The sequence below is a fragment of the Geotrypetes seraphini genome, chromosome 1, assembly GCF_902459505.1.
Source record: "Geotrypetes seraphini chromosome 1, aGeoSer1.1, whole genome shotgun sequence".
NCBI lineage: Eukaryota > Metazoa > Chordata > Amphibia > Gymnophiona > Dermophiidae > Geotrypetes > Geotrypetes seraphini.
In genome coordinates, this window is record NC_047084.1 from 453503220 (window position 1) to 453523901 (window position 20682).

General features: G+C 49.1%; 2 protein-coding genes across 2 annotated transcripts in view; one reads left to right on the plus strand and one right to left on the minus strand.

Annotated features, from left to right (window-relative positions):
* Window positions 1–8981, minus strand: part of GNL3L (G protein nucleolar 3 like) — a 66648-nt gene extending 57667 nt beyond the window's left edge. The window contains exon 1 of the mRNA XM_033921722.1: window positions 8927–8981. Within this exon, the coding sequence (XP_033777613.1) occupies window positions 8927–8972 (46 nt within the window). The 5' untranslated portion in view covers window positions 8973–8981. The remainder of the gene's footprint in view (window positions 1–8926) is intronic.
* A 186-nt stretch (window positions 8982–9167) lies between these two features.
* The window catches only part of FGD1 (FYVE, RhoGEF and PH domain containing 1), a 96943-nt gene continuing 85428 nt past the window's right edge, over window positions 9168–20682 (plus strand). Inside the window, exon 1 of the mRNA XM_033921699.1 lies at window positions 9168–9673. Coding sequence (XP_033777590.1) covers window positions 9583–9673 — 91 coding nt within the window. The 5' untranslated portion in view covers window positions 9168–9582. The remainder of the gene's footprint in view (window positions 9674–20682) is intronic.

A 20682-nucleotide genomic window follows, 5' to 3' on the forward strand; every position in this document is an offset into this window, starting at 1 on the left:
AAGGCATCGCTGGATATCATGCTTTCAGATATTAAAATTTCCCCCTCCCCCTGTTTACAAAGCCGCAGTTGTTGCTGTGGTAATCGCTCCAACATCCATAGGGAATTAATGGACATTGGAATATTTGCCATGCGGCAGCCACCAGTGCAGCTTTGTAAAAGAAGCCCTTTGTGTTGAAGGAAAAAGCATATGCTGACGGCTCTTTGAGTTTATATGACTGGCAGAACATTGTTTTGCTATGACTGCAGCTGCTTTTTTGCTATCCCCTAAAAGCTGTCTATATATTTATTCAGTTTTCTATACTGTTTTCCCAGGGAAGCTCAGAATGGTTTACATTCATTTGTTTAGGTACTCAAGCATTTTTTCCTGTCCGGCCCAGTGGGCTCACTATCTAATATACCTGGGACAATGTGGGGACCAAGTGACTTGCCCAGGGTCACAAGGAGCAACGTGGGTCTGAGCCCACAATCTTGGGGCGCTGGGGCTGTTACTATAACCCCTGTGTCACACTCTCAGATATAGCGTGGTAGGAGGTAGCACGGCAAGCAGTGGCTGACAGAGATGGCGGACATAGTTAACAGAGCATAGCACACATGGTGTGGTGAGACATAACACGGTGAGCATATTATTGCAGAACATACAGTAGCATGGCAAACATGGTATTATGAAGCATGACTAACATAGTATGACATGACTTGGCAGAAAAGGTAAGGCAAGCATGCATGATGAAGCGTAGCATGGAAGACATGGAATAGCAAACAGGTGAGACAAAGTATGAGAGATTGTAGCATGGCAAACATAGTATGGTAAATATGGTGTATAGTATATTATAGTGTAGTCGGACAAAGATGGTGAATAGTATGACATGTATGAGAAAACATGGTATGGTCAGACATACGACAAAGCACGTGGAGGGGCATAGTCAAAAAAAAGGTCTAAGTCCCCTTTTGGCCTAAGTCCTTAAACGTTCAAAGCAGAAGCATCTCAAGGATCTCACGTATGAAGAAAGACTGAATAAATTGAGGCTGTACTCACTGGAGGAACGAAGAGAGAGGGGAGACATGATTGAGACGTTTAAGTACATCACGGGAGAGGTCACGTGATGCCATGAGCGCGTGAGGACGTCTCCTCGCTCGCTCCGGGGCTACCCTGCACATTTGGTTGCTAACCAATGCTTTCCCCGCTGATTTTGGGCCCCCGCTCCTTTTCGGACCGGATCCAGTGCATGGAAAAATATCTCACGCGATCGAGGGAGCACATGTAGCCGAGATCGGCGTGTAGGGACCGAGAACGAGTTGGGCCGACAGAAAAAAAAAATGGCGGCAAGCCCCGCGGCGGCGGTCTCAAATCTTACAGAGACCGCGCTCAGCGATATCAAGGAGGCGCTGGCTCAGGTCCTGGGGCCCAAATTAGAACTATTGACGGTGCAAACCGCGAACATAGAGACTCTGCTGGCGGTGGCGGCGGCCCGCATGAATGAGCTGGAGCAACGGGTCTCCAATTTGGAAGATACGTCCACGGCCCAGGGGGTAGATCTTGGCGCATTGCAGGCGCAGGTTCGGGCGCAGGCAGAAAAGCTGGATGATTTGGAAAACCGTTCCAGACGCTCAAATCTGCGCTTGCTGGGCATCCCAGAAACAATTTCTGACCGTTGTCTACTGGAGGTGCTGGAAAAATGGCTGAGAAAGGAGCTCCCGCTTCCTCCTTCCTTGGGGCCCCTTCGTATTGAACGGGCACACCGCCTGGGCCCCCGCCCTGGTCTGGAGGCACGTCCACGGGTGGTTATTATGAAGCTGTTAAACTTCAGACACAAAGTGGAACTGTTACAACTTTATCGGGCTAAGAGAGATGCCTTGAAATATGATGGTGCCTTGATTCGAATCAGCCAAGATTTTTCTCTGGCACTGCAGGAACGGAGACAACCCTTTTACCCACTCTGTGCACAATTATCAGAGCTTAAACAGAGATTTCAGTTCAACTACCCGTCTCAACTGCGGATCCTGAGTAATGGAGTCTGGAAGTCCTTTCAGTCTTCTGAAGCGGCAGCTGACTTTATTAAACTACTTGAAAAACCCAAGCCGGGAGAGGGTTGATTGGGCGGACCATGCTGTTTTTGCTAAGCTTGTTTGTGAAACTGGTTTGCTAATGTTTTCTATTTACAGGGGAACACTGTCTTAAAGGCTTGTATGAGCCTTTTCATTTTGCAGGTCGGGGTGGCCCCGAGTGAGGCGTCTTTCGTGACCTGTTTTTCTCCCATACGCTGGGGGCTGTTGGGACTGTTGGGGGAAATGGGGGGGAGGGGTGTTTCTGGGTGGCGGCAGCGGTACTGACAGGGCACTTTGTGTTCTTCCCTAATTGTTCTTTGAGGTCTATTTTGTTAGGGTTATGTGCTTTGTTTGAATGGAGTGTGTATGTACAGTCTTGGGGTGAGGCTGGGCGCCCTGGGACTCTCTTTATCGGAGGGTTACTTTGCTATGACATGGTAGGAGGGGAGAGGGATGGGTGACCGGAAATTGCGTATACTTTCTTGGAATGTTTCGGGAATCACATCTCCTGCTAAACGTACTAAGATCCTATCTCAATTGAAACATCACTCGGCAGATATAGCTTGCTTACAAGAGACTAGGCTTACAGATTTAGAACACCAGAAACTTCGGAGAGGCTGGGTTGGGGATTTATACTATGCATCAGCGCCAGGGAAAAGGGCAGGGGTGGCTATATTGCTTAAAAAGGGCTTACCATGCACTGTCCAGGTCCTGAGACGTGATCCCCAGGGTCGATATTTGTTAATACAGGTGATTGGACCGGGTGGGCCCTTTAGGTTGCTGGTGGGATATGGCCCTAATGGGTATCAACATTCTTTTTTTCAAAATTTAGTTAATATTAGTTTACAGACCTCTGGTGGTCCCTTAATATTGGTCGGTGACTTGAATCAAGTATTGGATGCGGGCGTGGACCGCTCTGGGAGCACAGGAACTGTGACGGTGAAACACACGAAGGGAGTGTCCTATCTTTGTCGAGCTTTGGGGTTGGTGGACCCTTGGAGACTGCTTCACCCCACTGAAAGAGACTATACCCACCAATCTAGAGCACATGGTTCATTTTCCAGAATTAATTACACCTTAATTTCCGAACAATTGTTCGCTCAGGTCTCTGAGGCAACAATTGGTCCTCTTGAGATATCAGATCATCATATGATTTGGTTGGATGTTGCGGTGGGAGGCCCTATAGGTCCTGGGTCGGGATGGAGATTTCCTTCATATTTGTATAACGATTCTCACTTTCGGGACTTTTTGTCCGGAAGGTGGGATGAATATTGTTCCTTTAATGCACAACATATCGATCAACCTATACTTTTTTGGGACGCGGCAAAGGCGGTGTTACGTGGGGACGTGATCGCTTATGTGGCCTCTAGGACCCGACGAATTGCACATCGTATAGTACAGCTCGAACGACAGTCGGTGCAATTAAAACGTGAGCTGTTGCATACCCCCTCAGTGGCAAATAAGGAAGCGTATACCACTGCTCTGGCTGAATTAAATTCCCTTATACATGAACGTACGAAGAAATTGTTGTTCTTTCGTAAATTTCAATTTTATAAATATGGCAATAAAACCGGGAAGCTGTTAGCGTCGGTAGCTAAAAGCTGGAAGGGATCTAGATATATTTCTATGATAAAAGATAAATCGGGGAAGACGTTGACGTCAGCGGCAGATATTTCGGCTAGCTTTAAAAATTATTTTGAGGCTTTCTACGCCTCCCCAGGACCCTACACAGGACCAGAGGTGTGTGATTATTTGGAGGATGCAGGGTTGCCTAAATTATCAGCGGCACAGTTTTCACGGTTAGATAGACCTTTACAACTCCAAGAGGTGCTGCAGGCAATTAAGAACCTGAAACCCTGTACGGCCCCCGGGCCGGACGGATACTCCCCGGAGTTTTTTAAGATCTTATCTTTATCTATAGGGGGGTCTCTCGTGAATTATTACACAGCGGTCCAAACCAGGGGGGAATTCCCGAGTTACGTGAATGATGCCCTGATTACTTTAATTCCAAAACCGTCCAAGCCGCCCACTGAGATAGAATCGTATCGACCGATCTCGCTATTGAATGTTGACATAAAGATTTTAGCCCGGGTATTGGCGGATAGACTGGCGCCCTTGTTACCTACTATTATTGTGCCCGAACAGGTGGGCTTTGTTCGCACACGCCAATCCGTAATTAATGTTCGTCGTATGTTACTGGCTTTTTCTAGAGCCCAGCAGGCACGGTCTCCTGGGCTACTGGTTGGGTTGGACGCGGCGAAAGTCTTTGATAAGGTCCATTGGCATTATTTATTTCAGGTCCTGCAACACCTAGGGCTTCCGGATAGTTACCTGGCGCTGATTCGTACACTCTATTCAGGACCTACGGCTTCCATATTGGTTAATGGGGTGCGCTCACCTTCTTTCTTGGTGGGCAAGGGGACCTGACAGGGATGTCCATTGTCACCACTCCTTTTTTTGCTATATTTAGACCCTTTGCTACGTACGCTTCAGAGGGATGATGAAATTGTAGGGTTGCCAAAGGGTTCTTCTCAGTTGCGGGTGTTGGCATTTGCGGACGACCTTCTGCTTGCGCTGGGCTCCCCGCAACGTTCTTTGCGGCGAGCATTGGAACTTTTAGATGAATTTCATCTATACTCAGGTCTAGTTCTTAATAAACAGAAGTCTTTGGCACTGCCAACTTCGCCTGAAGTACGTTTAAATTGGCAGGGAGACTTTCCATTAAAATGGGCTTCTTCCCACCTAACATACTTGGGGGTGGTAATACCTCAGGACCTGGACAGGCTTTATGCCATTAATGTTTCGCCCTTACTCCGTCGTACAGCGACTACCCTTTCTAATTGGAGGAAACTTCCCTTATCGCCCTATACAACATGATGATATTGCCGCAATGGCTATATACATTACAAATGCTGCCTATTATGCTAACCTCAAAACATTTATCTCAGCATAACTCTCACCTCTCCGCATACTTGTGGCAGGGAAAACGAGCTAGGATAGCGTTGTCTAAGTTGATGTTGCCCAGAAATCAGGGGGGGTTGGGCTTACTGAGTATTTCAAGATTTAACCTTGCATGTCAACTAAGACATATTCATGACTGGTTTTGTAACTCCCCATGTTTTTCATTGCCTGAGAATGAATGTTTCACTTTTAGACCCTATCACTTCAGTTATCTTTTACATACTAACCATTTACCTGCTTTGCCATTGCTACACTCCCACCCCTTTTTGCCTGCAATGCGTAAGGCTTGGAAAGGGTTATGTAGGTTGTTGAAAATTTCTCCTAGTATAACACCTTGCCTTCCAATTGCTGGTAATGGCGACTTTTTACCGGGCTTGGACTCTGCAGTTTTCCGGCGCTGGACCTCTGTGGGTCTTCACTACATATCTCAGGTGGTCCAGGACACGGGTCTCCCTACCTCCTTTGCCGAACTACAGACGCAGTTTCATCTTTCTCCTATGGACTGGTTTGCCTACCGACAACTTCAACATTATTTGCGGACTTTGACCTGCGAATCTTTGAGAGAGGATGTTCAAAACAGTTTGCAGGAAGTTCTTCATCTCACTGCACAGGACCATATACCGTTGAAATTGTATCACAGGCTTTTACAGGAACTTTCTGGAGAACTGGACATCCCTACACTAGCTCAAAAATGGTCGGTCGATCTTCAGGTACCTATCTCTGATGATACGATCCGTAGAGGCCTTCACTTGGGGACTGACTCTACACTTTCCTCGGTGGAGAGGGAGCGAAATTACAAGTTCATGCTGCGAGCTTTTTATCCACCCAAGAGAGCTCAGGTAATGGGGATTAGTACGAGACATTGCTGTGGAAAATGTGCACATCCTATGGCATCTTTTGGACACATGTTTTGGACTTGCCCTGTGATATCTGCCTTCTGGTTACGGTTGGTGTCTACCGTGGCCTGGCTCTGGGGTTGTTCCTGGAGGATGCATCCCAGTTTTCTTTTTACTCTACAGATTCGTTTTCACCCACCTCGACCGGGATGTGCGCTTTTCATTAGGAAAACTGTGCTAATGGGCAGGAAGTGTATTCTTACACAGTGGCTTTCATCTCAACCACCTTCTCTTCAACAGTGGAGAGCTTTAATGTTACAACAGATGTTACTGGAATGAAAAGACATTGTGGACATGGCTGCTAAAAAGGGTCGGTTATTCCGACAATGCTGGTATCCTTTTAGTTTGACCTTTACTTCTTCTGTACAACGATACCTCTGGGAGGTATGATTTGCTTATCGATCTTATGTTGACAATGCTCTCTTTGGGACTGTTTGTTTTCGCTGCTGCCGCCCAGGTGGGGTGGGGTGTGGGGGGGTGTTTTGGGGGGGTTAGGGCTTTGGAGTTGTATTGTGGCTTACCAAAATGACCTTGAATTCTGTAACTTGTGTGCTTATACTTTGGTTTAATAAAAAATTACTTTACAATAAGTACATCACGGGCCGTATCGAGTCTAAAGAGGATATCTTCTACCTCATGGGACCCTCGACCACCAGAGGGCATCTGCTGAAAATCAGGGGAGGGAAGTTTCATAGCGACTCCAGAAAATACTTCTTCACCGAAAGAGTGGTGGATCATTGGAACAAACTCCCCCTGCAGGTGATTGAGGCCAGCAGTGTGTCGGATTTTAAGAGAAAATGGGATATTCACATGGGATCTCTAAGGGGGTGAAATCAAGGGGGCGGGTATTTGAAATGGGCAGACTTGGTGGGCTATAGCCCTTTTCTGCCGTCATTTTCTATGTTTCTATGTTTCTAAGCAGGGAAAGTGTCCATAACCAAAACAAACGTCCTTGTTTTGATTAAGGCCTTCCCAGATCACCACTACTCTAAAAGTACACCCCCAGAACATCTACACTTTTTGGCCATAATGAACCAAAAAAACGCCTAAGCCCCAAACGTCCAACAGAAGGGCTTTTAGGCGAAGGAAGAGCCAGTCCTTCGTCTAAAAGCTGGATTCTGTAACCGGTCTCTGTCAAAAACAACACCGGTTAAAGAACCCCCCCCCCCCACAACGATCCAGGAAGGAGGGTGGCCAAGCCCTCCTGCCATGTCAAACTGCGACCCCCCCCTCTCCCCCCGACAACATCGGGGCAAGAGGGAGCTCAAGCCCTTTTTTTATTATTAACCCCTTAGCATTTAAGAGAGATTGGGGCATTTTGTTAGAAGGTTTGGAGAATTTGGATCAGCGCACTCTCATAGAGGATCAGGGGAAGAGGTGAGTTTATATTGCCTTCCTGAAATTTAGGCAACTACCTAGTCTCACCTAATGGTTAGGCCAGCCCTGAAAGGCAATAACTCTCCTATCCGAGCCAAGACCTTACCAAGCTGGTATCATGCTTTTTGTGAGATGCTCCACCCACTGTGCCACAGCCAAGAGAAGACAGTGGATGGGAAGCAAATTTGGCACCCTGCAACTGAGTAAAAGAGCTGATGCTGCATGTTGGCAAGCTCACAGTGCTGACAAAAAATTATATGGGGTTTGCGCTACACGATATATGAGGAGAGATTTGATGAACAGAAGATATATAGTCTAGAGCAGGGGTCTCAAAGTCCCTCCTTGAGGGTCACAATCCAGTCAGGTTTTCAGGATTTCTCCAATGAAATCTATGTGCATGCACTGCTTTCAATGCATATTCATTGGGGAAATCCTGAACACCCGACTGGATTGCAGCCCTCAAGGAGGGACTTTGAGATCCCTGGTGTAGAGGATATGATACAGACATGGGAAGGCAGTAGAGCTAGAGTACATAAATTTAGATTGCAGGGGGTTGACTCAGGAATAACATCAGGAAGTACTTTTTCACAGAGAGGGCGCTAGATACCTGGAATGACCTCCCAGGTGAAGTGATGAAGATGAATACAGAAATAGACAATGTTTGGGATAAACATAAAGGAATCCTGTATGAAAAGAATAGAACCAAACTTAGCGGTGCTTAGATGGAACTCTGATATTTGAGAAGCAAAGTTAGTGCCAGGCAGACTTCCAAGGTCTGTCTCCTAAAAAAATAGGACAAATCAAGTTCAAATATGCATATGTAGTATTGCATCATATCTCATGCTATGAGTTTATCTTGTTGGGCAGGCTGGATGGACCATCCAAGTCTTTATCTGCTGTCATCTACTATGTTACTGTGCTGTATCTCTGGACTTAAGTAGTGATACAGAAGGAGCTGATCCCTTAAGGCAGGGGTGTCAAAGTCCCTCCTTGAGGGCTACAATCCAGTCAGGTTTTCAGGATTTCACCCAATGAATATGTATGAGATCTGTTACCATACCATGAAAGCAGCGCATGCAAGTATATCTCATGCATATTCATGGTAGAAATCCTGTAAACCCGACTGGATTGCAGCCCTTGAGGAGGACTTTGATACCCCTGCCTTAAGGTAACCTACCTTATTTCTGCTCCGGCAAAGCAGCTGTCTTGTATAAAATTTTATTTGTGAACCTTCACTGCATTCCTGTTGCATTTATTTATTTTTTATTATTATACATGTTGCTGATTTCAAAATAAAAAGAAGGAAGTGGAATTCTGTTATGCCTTGTGCCAGCTGGTTGTGAAATTGAGCAACCAAACAAAAGCATGCGTGTGTGGTAGTGTTTATATTTATTGGGGCAGAAGAGAAGATGGATAAGGGGAAGGAATATTGTAATGCCGGGAAAGAGAATGTGTAGTCATGGGATTTAGGAATGTCTCTTGGTAGTTGTGCAACAGCTCTGGGAACTGGTAGCAAGAGAGTCTTGCCAAAGATTGCTGCAATTGTTCTCAGGACAGTTAGGCAGAGGTGAGGTTTGTTTTCCCAGAGATGAGGTTTAACCCCCCCCCCAAAAAAAAACCCAACCCCCAACAAAAAAAATTGCTCACCCAGCAATGAATTCTCCTTAGACTTCAGCACCCTACACATAACCATAGAAAAGTGTTCGCTTGCTTCTACTGTATAAGTTGACATCTCAAGGGACAAAGCAAAGCAGAGCCGGGGCTGGTAGAAGGAGATGCTGGGCGAGTCCTAGATTAGGCTCGGTGTATGCTGGGAGTTATAGTTCGGACCCCCCCCACCCCTTAACAAAAGCCCAGGACTTCATCTCCCAGCATGCAGCACGGGGAAAAGCCGGGGCTGGCTCAGCCTACTACGGTCGTTCTGGGCCGGGGGCATCTCCCTCCCTCCTTCTGTGACGTCAGCGGGTGGGGGGGATGGGAGGGAGGTCTCCGCGTGCAAGGTGGCATCGGGGAGATCGAAGCAGGAGCTGCGATGAAGAAGCGCCGCGGCCGGGCAATAGCGATCCGGCGGGCTGCGGGCTCCCCCTGACCCCCCCGGCGCTCGAGGGGCGGGGGAGGAGGGGAAGGCGAGACTCGGGAAGCGCAGGGCCGGCGACCCCCCGCCCCGGGAGCAGACGGACCCCCTCTCACCCCCTCTGGCCGGGCTCCTTCATGGGGTGCGAAACACAGCAGAGCTTCGGCAGCGCCGTGGACTCTGCACCGCTACCTTCCGGCTCCTCCCAACAGCCGCCGCCGCCGTCGGGATGCAGCTGAACCGGCCCCAGGGAGCCGCCGGGGGGCCCTACTCGCAGCAGTTCGGAGCCAGGCGCTTCTCCTACCACATGGGGGCCTCTGGTGAGCGATCGACTTCCTCCTTCATCCCCCAGACCTGTGGCTAAACCAAATTAACCCCCCCTCCCATCCCGGCACCTTAATTCCCATCCCTTACCTTCACGTGTCTGGTCCCTGCGGTTTTTTTTGCTGCAGTCTTTGCAGGTCCAGCTGCTGTTTCGTCCCCGGTAATTCTGCTCTATACATTTATATTCTGTACAGATAGTTACTCGGAAGAGATGGTGGAAAGGAAGGTCCCCCCCCCCTGGTGAGCTTGTGAGTTTGTCTTCAATGGATCTTCCCCTGCAGCCCCAGAGTGTATAAATCAGTGGTCTCCAACTCAAACCCTTTGCAGGGCCACATTTTGGATTTGTAGGTACTTGAAGGGCCTCAGGAAAAAAAAAATAGCTAATGTCTTATTAAAGAAATGACAATTTTGCATGAGGTAAATTTCTTTATAGTTTATAAATCTTTCCTTTTGGCTAAGTCTTAATAATAATATTGTCATTCATAGCTAAAGAGACATATGATCAAGAAACTTTGTGATTATGATAAACATACCGAGGGCCTCAAAATAGTACCTGGCTGGCCGCATGTGGCCCCCGGGCCGCGAGTTTGGGACCACTGGTATAAATGGTCTGTGAGTTTTTATGTACTGGCTGGTGTTTTGCTGTGCTGCGTCCATGGAATTTCGGTACAGCAAAGGATTACCTTAGGGCAGGGGTGTCCAACCTGCGGTCCCGTGAAGTATTTTGTGAAGCCCCGGTCGAGGGCGATTCAGTGTTTTCCTCTGCTGCCCCTGGGTGTTTACCGTCTTGCCGGCTCCCTCCTCTGTCTTGCTGCAACGTTTGCGCGTTTGTGTGGCCCCAGAAACATTTTTTTCAGCCATTGCGGCCCAGGGAAGCCAAAAGGTTGGACACCCCCCTGCCTTAGGGGCTCCAACAACTGGACAGACTACTGCCCTGGATTTGAGGACATTTGCTATGGTTTTTCTTTAGGGTTCCTTCTTTTTGTAATGATTTTTCATGGTGTGGTATGAAGAATTAATAGTGATTCCTTATTTTTTATTGTTTGGTGATACAGGTGATTTTTAGCTGTCTTGTAATGAATTTGCACCAGGTTTCACCTATTTCAGCATCTGGAGTGAACAGCCTATTATAGTGTAGTGTAATTCTATGAAAGATATGGTGAGGAAAGTGTGTCTATGACCTTGGAGCCAGTTTAAGATTATGGTGTTCATAGGCCAGGGTTCTTAACCAGTGGTGCCCATACTCTGAAGAGGTCAAAAGAGGTATGGAGAAGGGTTTTAAACCGGAGGCAGTGCATTGGAACTTTCTAGAATAGTGGTCTTCATTAATTTTTAAGCTGTGGGCCGCTTTGGATTCTATTGCGCTAAAGGAGAGTTGGCAAATATCTTCCAAAGTGGGGCCACAACACCGCTAACCAGTTTGTGCCAATGACATCCACCCCCACCAACCCACCTTCAAACTTTATTGGGGGGGGAGGTAATCCTAAAGATTGTGAGCATTTCCAAATGCATTCTTTTGTCTGTGTGGCTTCTCCCCCTCCCCTTCTTTTGTCTGTGTGGCTTCCCCTCCCACATTTTCCCTTTTCAGTCTGAGCCTGGGTAGAGAGGCAGAGAAGCGGGGAACCCCTCCCCCCAGAAAGACCACAAAGGCTGCCAATGGCCCCTGGGCCTTGCATTGAAGAACACTGTTAGCTAGCTCAGTGGTTCCCAAACCTGCCCCGGAGGACCACCAGGCCAATCGGGTTTTTAGGCTAGCCCTAATGAATATGCATGAAGCAGATTTGCATGCCTCTCACTTCCATTATGTGCAAATCTCTCTCATGCATATTCATTAGGGCTAGCCTGAAAACCCGAATGGCCTGGTGGTCCTCCAGGACAGGGTTGGGAACCACTGAGCTAATTAATGCGAAAGCAGTTACTGGTAGTATAACTGTGTGTACTAGTGAATTTTAGCAACCTGTCAGCAATTAGCACTGTTAGCAACTTAACAGTTGGTGACACCATCTCTTCCCCTGTCCTTGAGGTGTCAGGTCAAAAGCGCGCCGGGACAAAGGCGTGAGCAGACAGTTGAGCGCAGTGTGGAGGCGCGCGCCGAAGAAAATTACTGTTTTTTTTGTGGGGGGTTTGGGGGGTTGTAACCCCCCACATTTTACTGAAAACTTCACTTTTTCCCTGTTTTTAGGGAAAAAGTTAAGTTTACAGTAAAATGTGGGGGGTTACAACCCCCCAAACCCCCCACAACGCCAGCGCAATTTGTATTAAGTAAACTGGGGGTGCTCCCCAACAAATCCCCCCGTCGGAGCCCCTAAAAATAGTAATTTTCTTTGGCACGCGCCTCCGTTTTGCGCTCAGTTGTCGGCGCGCGCCTTTGTCTTCTGCGTTGTTGTCTATGAACCGTCTTTGAGCCGGTAGGTGCCCCACTCTCTAAACCCCCTCGTTCCTTCCCAGTGTATCTCAGAGGCATCTCTGGCAACCACAGCATTTGCTGCCTGTGTTGGCCCCCGCATGCGTTTCCTCCTCCACGACCCGCCGGTGGAGAAACAAGGGCATCATGAGGGCAAAACACAGTGGAGGGAAGCCTTTGTGGCTGGAGCAGCAGTGAAAATGAGTTGCTGCAGCCTCTGGGGATGCCTCTGAGGTACACTGGGGAGGGGTAGATATTGGGCTGCCAGTGGAGGAGAGGTGAGTGAGGCATCACCACTGGGTGGGCCTGTGCCCACCAGGGCCAGCTTGCAGCTATCCCCTGGAGTGACATATGTAGCCGTCGGTAGTCACCAGTTGACACATGGAAGGGATTAAGAACTCCTGTCATAGGCAGGAAGCTAGGGGGATTCTCCAGGGATTAAGACAGAACACACAGGGCCCCAGGTTTTAGGTGTGTATGGAATTTGGCACCTTAGGCATGTGCCTGTGTTGCTTATGCCTAGTCCCATGTGACTTCCCATCTTTGATCCTGTTTCTCCTGTGCTCATCCTTTTAGCCCAGGTATGGGCAACCACAGTCCCCAAGGTCCACAACCCAATCGGGTTTTCAGTTTGTCCACAATGAATATGCATGAGAGTGATTTGTAGGTACTGCTTCCATTGTAAGCAAATAGATCTCATGAATTTTCATTGTGGAAATCTTGAAAACCTGACTGGGATCCTGTCCCTCAAAGAGTGTGGTTGTCCATCCTGCTTTAGCCTGAGCATCTCATCAATATACCTGTGGCACCAGCACCCGATTAGTCCCTTCTGTAATAATAACAGTCCCTTTTGCCTGTACGTGCTGCTTGGATCTGTTTCAATTTACTAATTATGCATCACACTTTCTCACTCGCTTGCGGTAGAGCTTTGCGCTGACGGCTTAGTGCACAGCTTGTAATGCAAGCGTAATGTCCAGTTTTTGCTTGCTGGTGCAGAAAACAAATTGTATGCAAATAGGACCGGCACAAAATCTGTGCACTAACTAGGGAATACACACACAAGATTCTTTAGCTAAAAACAGCTTGTCTTGTACATATGTCCAACTACTGGTTCACATCTTGTGTATGTCCTGGAATGCTTGTCTGTGCATAAAATGTTTGCAGTGCTGGTGTTTTTAGGAGTAGAATAGCATTTCGACATAGAAACAGATGTGTAGAGATACTATTTTGATCTGTTCAGACCTGTGTGCAGTTCTAGCTGCCTTTACCACAAAACCTCCCCCTGCTTTTTTAACCCATTATCTTTTTGAAGGCTATAAAAAGGTTTGCTGGACCTGTATGCTTATAGTAAAAAGAACGGGCATTAAATCCTCGCAGACACTACTGCAGAGAACCAAACTAACCCTCTGTTCCAGGGGTAGGCAATTCATCTTCCCAAAGTGCCACATGAGAAACTGGGACTGTTTGAGGGCCAGACCAATTGGCTGAACTCAATTTTGTACCGCATTTAATTTTATCTCTTTATGAAAAGAACAAAAACAGTAAATTGTATGGTTTTGATTATCTGCTACTGGTAGATGTTACGATTAGGCTATGAAAATGTGAAACAGGCATAGTTAAAAACACCAATAGTTATATTGCGTTTACGATGTAGAATATCTTGTGACCCGTTCTGGGTTCGTTTGGGAGGACGGGCTGAATGAATAAATAGATAGAAAGATAAATGAATATTATGTTTGAATCCTAATTTGCCATTTGATCTTGTGGGCTGGTCAGGGACAAAGGGCTGGATGTGGCCCAGGAGCCGTAAGATGCTCCGGTCTGCTCTACTCTTTGGTGTGGTGTTCTCAGCCTTTTGGTCTGCACACTTTTCTGCATCTGTGCAGAAGAGATCATTAGCTTCGTTATCATGTATTACTGCTACTATTTATCATTTCTATAGCGTACACTGCACTACATTTAATAGACGGTCCCTGCTCAGAAGAGCTTATAATCTTTATTTCTGTACACCTCCCTGTGTCTCTCCCTCTCTATTCCCTTTCTCCCTCCCTCCCTCTGCTGTGTGTTCAGTATTTCATTCCTTCATCCCCTTAGGATGGGCATCTCTCTTTCCCTTCTCTTCAGTTCTAATGTGAGGCTTTGCACAAGGCTAGTTCTCCTAGGACAAGCAGGATGAGTCAGCCACATATGGGTGTTGTCCCAACACCTCCCAATTTGCGGATAAGCTCTCCAATAGCTCAGAGAGATTTTTTTTTTTTTTTTTTTTCTCTGAGCACGTGCAGAGCCCGGGCCCCACTGGGCATGCCCGAGCCCTACCCATTTCCCCCTGCTTCCCCCTAATCCCCAGTCTTTAGTTTCCGCCCGTTCCCATCGGTCGGATTTTTCTACAGCTCTCCATTACAACTTTTCTACTCATCAACTTGAAGATGCCTGAATCATCTAAAGAAACAACTGGGATGCAGGAGGAGGATGAACACACTGGATCCTCATGAATTGTGCGCCCACTGATTGGATCCGGCGCTCGAGGTTTCCGTGTGGCTTGCATTGTGCGCACATGTCCCCACGTGCACGCAAGCTAAGGAAGAGGGCACTGAGAGACTTCATGAAGAGAAGTGAGGCCCGAGAATCTTCCTCCAGCAGCCATCCTCATCGGAGCGTAGCAGCGGGGGATCCACAGACGAATCCGGTGAGGAGCCTCCGGGACATCCTGGCTCAGTCAACCCCCCCGACTGCAACTTGCCCGGTCGAGAAATCTCTCCCGGAGGTCTTGCATGCTGTCGCTAGCCGTCGGCCCCTGCAGGAAGCCGATAGGAGTCTCACCAGACCGAGAGATCTCTCCAGGAGTTCATGCATGTCGCTGCTTACAGCCAGCCTCCGCAGGGCATAAAGAGAAGTGAGGCCCGAGAATCTTCCTCCAGCAGCCATCCTCATCGAATACAGCAGCGGGGGATCCACATGCTACAGTGGCAAGGAGCCTCCAGGATGCCCTGGCTCAGCTAATCCCCCCGCCTGCACTTGGCCCGGTAGAGAAATATCTCCCGGAGTCCCTGCATGTTGCCGCTTTGAACCAACCTCTGCAGGGCAGCCCATAGGAGTCTCGCCAGACCGAGAGATCTCTCCAGGAATCCCTGCACGTGCCATTTTCAGCCATCCCCTGCAGGGCAGCCGATAGGAGTCTTGCATGCTGCGGCGTAAATCCACAGCCTCTGCAAGCAACAGATCGGGGCTTTCACCCTCCAGACGGCATGCTGCCGCTTACAGCAGCTAGCCTCTGCAGGGAGCCGAATGGGGTTCAAAGGTAAGTCCTATCTGCTTGTTTTTGGGAAAACCTCTGATAACCTGTTGCAGCCCCGAGGGCTCTGCCCCACCCTCCTCCCAATCTGAATTTAAGGAGAAAGAATCTCCCATGCTTCTTTCCCTTGGAGGGGACCTGCAGATTTCTCCCCCCCCCCAGTAGGAGACATGCTGCCCCAGAGTTCAGCTTATAAAGGACATGCTGAAACAAAAAACCAAAAACAAAACTGTTTTTTTTTTCCCTCTTGGGGTCCTGCAGAGTCTACAATTCACACCTTTCCCCCTTCCCCTCTCAGGTTGGGAACGAGGAGTCTGCCTTTCTCAGCAGGGTGCTGATATCTTTAGAGATGCAGCATGTCAGACCATGCCTCTCCAAAGGTGGGGGTTTGAAACTCCTCAGTCTAAAAAGCTGTTTGCTCTTCATAAAACCTAGGCAGAGTGCTTTTCCAGCTAGCATGAGGGACTCTGTACTATTCCTGATTTCTATAACACTGAAAGGCATATGCAGCGCTGTACAGTTTAATATACAATAGGCAGTACAGCAGCAGAAGCCCACTCAAGAGGCATTATCACTCCTCTTTCTCTGCCTCCAGGCACAGTGGGAAACGCAGCCAGGTGCACTGGCACAGATGAAGGGGTGCATCCTGCCCCTTCTCTGCAGGCTCTCCCTCCCTCTCAAGAAGGACAGAGAAGGGCGGTGGGGTACATGGAGCCACCCAACCAGTCAAGTGGAGCAGCACATGAACCTGCGAACCACCAGGGGTGGGACCAGCAGCCACAGTTAATCCTCCTGCTGACCCACTCCTCTCTCAGCAGGCTACACTCCCCACCATGTCCCCCTTTAGAGGGAGCCACGCACAACAACATGGCGCGGTTCAGCGGCATGCCATGCACCCAAGCAACGGAGGAACAAGCTACACACCAGCCTCCAGCCACGCCCCGAGTCACCACCCACAAAAATAAATAAATATTTACTAAAAAAAAAAAAAAAAAACCCCCATAAACGAGGACTCACCCCAAGTCCCTCCAGAAACTCACAGCCTTTCTCAAGATCCACGTGGGTGGACAACAAGTACCCAAGACAGAGTACTACAAGGCCTGAACTACCAGTACCAGTACTTCACGCAGACAGTGGCGATTCCAGTCCACAAGAACCTCCTGGACTGCAGAGACGAGATTTAGCTGACTCCCTCCTCAGGGCAACCAACATCAAGGAGACTGGGATTGAAGTACCAGATCTTTCCAGCCCAGGGATTCGACAACCCGCAGCAGCCATACATGGACATTGCGGTAGCTTAAGGGAAACAGGGCAGCACGACCCCCCCCCCCTCCAACCCCCGTCAGGGAAGGACCTGAAAAACCCTGGTTTCCACGGGGAAAAAGACCTTCGAGGGCGCAATGCTGAGCGCACGAATTGCTGCGCTCCAGTTCCAGATGCGGCTTTATCAGGAGGCCAGTGAGAGGAAATAAATAAATAAAATAAAATAGAGACTCCAGCTCACAACTGAGCCAGTCCACACTGGCAGCAGTCTGTGCCCCAGCGCTCGCAACAGTAACATAACTGCTACGCAAACAAGCACCGCCCGAGGGGCAGGGGCATCCAAGGGCAGCCCTCTCCCCAAGACAAAAACAGAACCTTGACCACCCTCCGGCCCAGCAAGATCAGATTGTCTGAGAAGGCTTGGCCCAGGATCACTATCGACCAGTGGGCCCTCAGCATCATCAAGCAGGGATTCCGAATTCGTCTCCACTCCCGCCCCCCCCCCCCGAGTGGGCGGGGCACCCTCCATCTGACGACCCAACTTTCCTGCAGCAAGGAAAGGACCGGCTTCGGCAGAATCAATAGAGGCGGTGACGAACAGAGGAGATCACCAAGGGGTTTTCTACTCCAGGAACCCCCGCGTCACCTTGGACAAGGACAACGCTCGTCCCTGGATCTCGGTAAGCTCAACAGATGCATACACAAGGTCCAGATGCACTCTCTGGGTACAGTCTTGGCCCTGTTAAAGCCCGAGTATTGGCTAGTATCCCATGCACCCAGCCCACAGGAGGCATCGTCGCTTCTAAAGCCAAGACAGACGCCTCCAGTACAAGGTCCTGCCCCTTGGACTCTCAACGGCTCCAAGAGCGTTCACAAAGTGTGTGGCAGTGGCACATCCTCACCTTCAAGGGGTGCGCATCCTATCTTATCTCGACAGCTGGCAGCCCCGTCAACCACCATAACCCTCCTCCAAGAACTGGGGTTCCTCATCAACTACATGAAATCCCACCTGATACCCACCCAGGGGATATCGTTCATCTGGGCAGTCATCGACACCACGCAGACCAAGGACGTCCTACGGGACTACCAGATCGACGCCATGACATCCCTGGCCCAGTGCATCCCTGCCAGCAGCTCATCGTCAGTACACTCCGTTCTTTGTTGTGCAGCATACCAGACTACTCATGTGATCCCTAAAAGGGCACCTCAGACGTCACTGGGACCAGTGTACCCAACCCCTGACCACCCACCCACTGGAGCTCAGGGCCTTAGGGAATGCCCTCGAAACCTTCAAACAGGCAGGGCAGTCCTCACCCAAACAGAAAACCTGGTGGCCTCGCACTATATCAGCAAACAGGGAAGGACAGGGTCAACTTCGCTATGCAAGGAAGCTTGCCACATGTGGGAGTTCTCCGACTCCATTCAATGCACCATCCAGGAAACTTACCTCCTGTGGGAGCAGAACGACCTGGCAGAAAGACTCAGCCACCAGCTGGATCCTGATGAATGGTGTCTCAACCCAGCGGCGATGAAGAAGATCTTCAGCACCTGGGGCACACCGAGCATCAACCTGTTTGCAATCGAACCGAACTCAAAATACTCGACCTTCTGCGCAAAGAGATCAACCCATCGCCGTCTCAGCCCCGACGGTCTGTCTGTGAGTTGGAACACCCTAAGTCCTGCAGAAGATTCTTCAGGACAGAGCAACGGTGATCATGATTGCCCTGTTCGGGCTCCTGCAACCATGGTTCCCGTTCCGGCAAGGGATAGCGGTTCACCCACTTCTCCCCGCTCCCGTTCAGTGCAGTTCTCATTACCCCCTCCACCACGACCTGCGTTCCTTAGCCCTGACCGCATGGATGATGAGAGGATGAACCTACCACAAGACGTGGAGCACACTCTTATGGCAGCCAGAAGACCTTCAACCAGAAAACGCTATGGGTTGAAAGAGAGAAGGTTCCGCTACCAGTGCACAGACACGCAGCGAGACCCCTACAACTGCCCCATACCGGGCACCCTGCAGTACATACTGAGCTTATCTTAGGGGGACCTAAAACCCACTTCCATCAAGGTCCACCTAAGTGCAATTACAGCATACCACGCTGGCCTAGACAGCAAACCAGTGTCGAGGCATCCAGTAATCACAAAATTTCATGAAGGGACTGTCCAATCTGCACCCATTCGTTCAGACCACCACCGCCCGGATGGGACCTCAACTTGGTGCCGCATCATCTCACCTCGACCCCTTCAAACCTTTGGGGGAGGCAGATCCCGTATTCCTGGCTGGGAAAACCCTGACCATCGTGTCTACCGACACACTCCCTCATGAGAACAGGGTGATACCCAGAACCCACCCCCGATTCTTGCCGAAGGTGGCTTCAGCGCGCCTCCCGGCACTCTACATCTCCCCACAGGGAGGCACACTGCCTCCTCAGCAACACCTCTTGGACTGTGTGCGGGCCCTGACTATGCAGCAGATTAGACAAGCCTCAATTGTTCGTCTCCTACGACCAAAACAGACCAGGTCTTCTGGCCACCAAACGCAGGCGCGCGCGCTGGATATAAGAGTGCATCCCCTTCACCTATAGAAAAGCGCAGCATCAACCGCAGGTGGGAGCCAACGCCCACCAGCGCAGAACCATAGCCAACACAATGGCACATCTGCACCACACACCAATAGGGGACATCTGCGATGCAGCCACTTGGTCCTCCATGCACACCTTCACCAAGCACAGGTTCCCTCCCGGGAGGGACAGCAACCACTAGCACAGCTTCGACAAACACTGTTCAAGTAGGGTGTTATAGATATTGATTAAGTAGGTCTTCCAGCACTCCTTCCTAGACTGAATGTGGAATAGGCAAGTATGAATTCTCACATGCAAGTACGATTTGTTACTGTTGACCAGTTGGTTTCTCACTGTTCATTGATTGTCACTGACCAATTTCACTGTTCTGTGAGTTAAGTAGGTCTTCCAGCAATCCTGTCTAGTCTGAAGGTGGAATAAGCAAGTATGAATTCTCATATGCAAGTACGAATTGTCACTATTGAACAGTTATGAATTGTCACCGTTGACCAGTTGGTTTTCTCACTGTTCATTGATTGTCATTGACCAGTTTTCGCTGTTCTGTGAGTTAAGTAGGTCTTCCAGCACTCCTGTCTAGTCTGAATGTGGAATAGGCAAGTATGAATTCTCATATGCAAGTACGAATTGTCACTGTTGACCAGTTACGAATTGTCACTGTTGACTAGTTGGTTTTCTCACTGTTCATTGATTGTCATTGACCAGTTTCGCTGTTCTGTGAGTTAAGTAGGTCTTCCAGCACTCCTGTCTAGACTGAATGTGGAATAGGCAAGTATGAATTCTCACAGGCAAGTACGAATTGTCACTTTTGACCAGTTGGTTTCTCACTGTCCATTGATTGTCATTGACCAGTTCACTGTTCTGTGAGTATTATTGCTCAGTTAACACAGCACTTTATCTAAAACCTTGTTTCCACAACTTTACCTGCTTTGCCTGATTACCCTGCCCGGCTCGGCCTCCACAGCCAGGCGAGGGATGCACAAAGCGCTAAGGCGCAGGTCCAGTCGGTACATCCCTCGGCTAGGGAGTCACCCATATGTGGCTGACTCATCCTGCTTGTCCTAGGAGAAAGTGTAGTTACTTACCTGTAACGTAGGTTCTCCGTGGACAGCAGGATAGTCAGCCACACAACCCACCCGCCTCCCCATACGGCCGACCCGGCCACAGCTAGGAACATCCTGGGGATTAGGGGGAAGCAGGGGGAAATGGGTAGGGCTCGGGCATGCCCAGTGGGGCCCGGGCTCTGCACGTGCTCAGAGAAAAAAAAAAAAAAAAAAAAATCTCTCTGAGCTATTGGAGAGCTTATCCGCAAATTGGGAGGTGTTGGGACAACACCCATATGTGGCTGACTATCCTGCTGTCCACGGAGAACCTACGTTACAGGTAAGTAACTACACTTTTGTGTTCAGATCCCCGAATTCAAATTGAAACTTAACTCAGATAAAACCAAATTTTTTTTGGCGA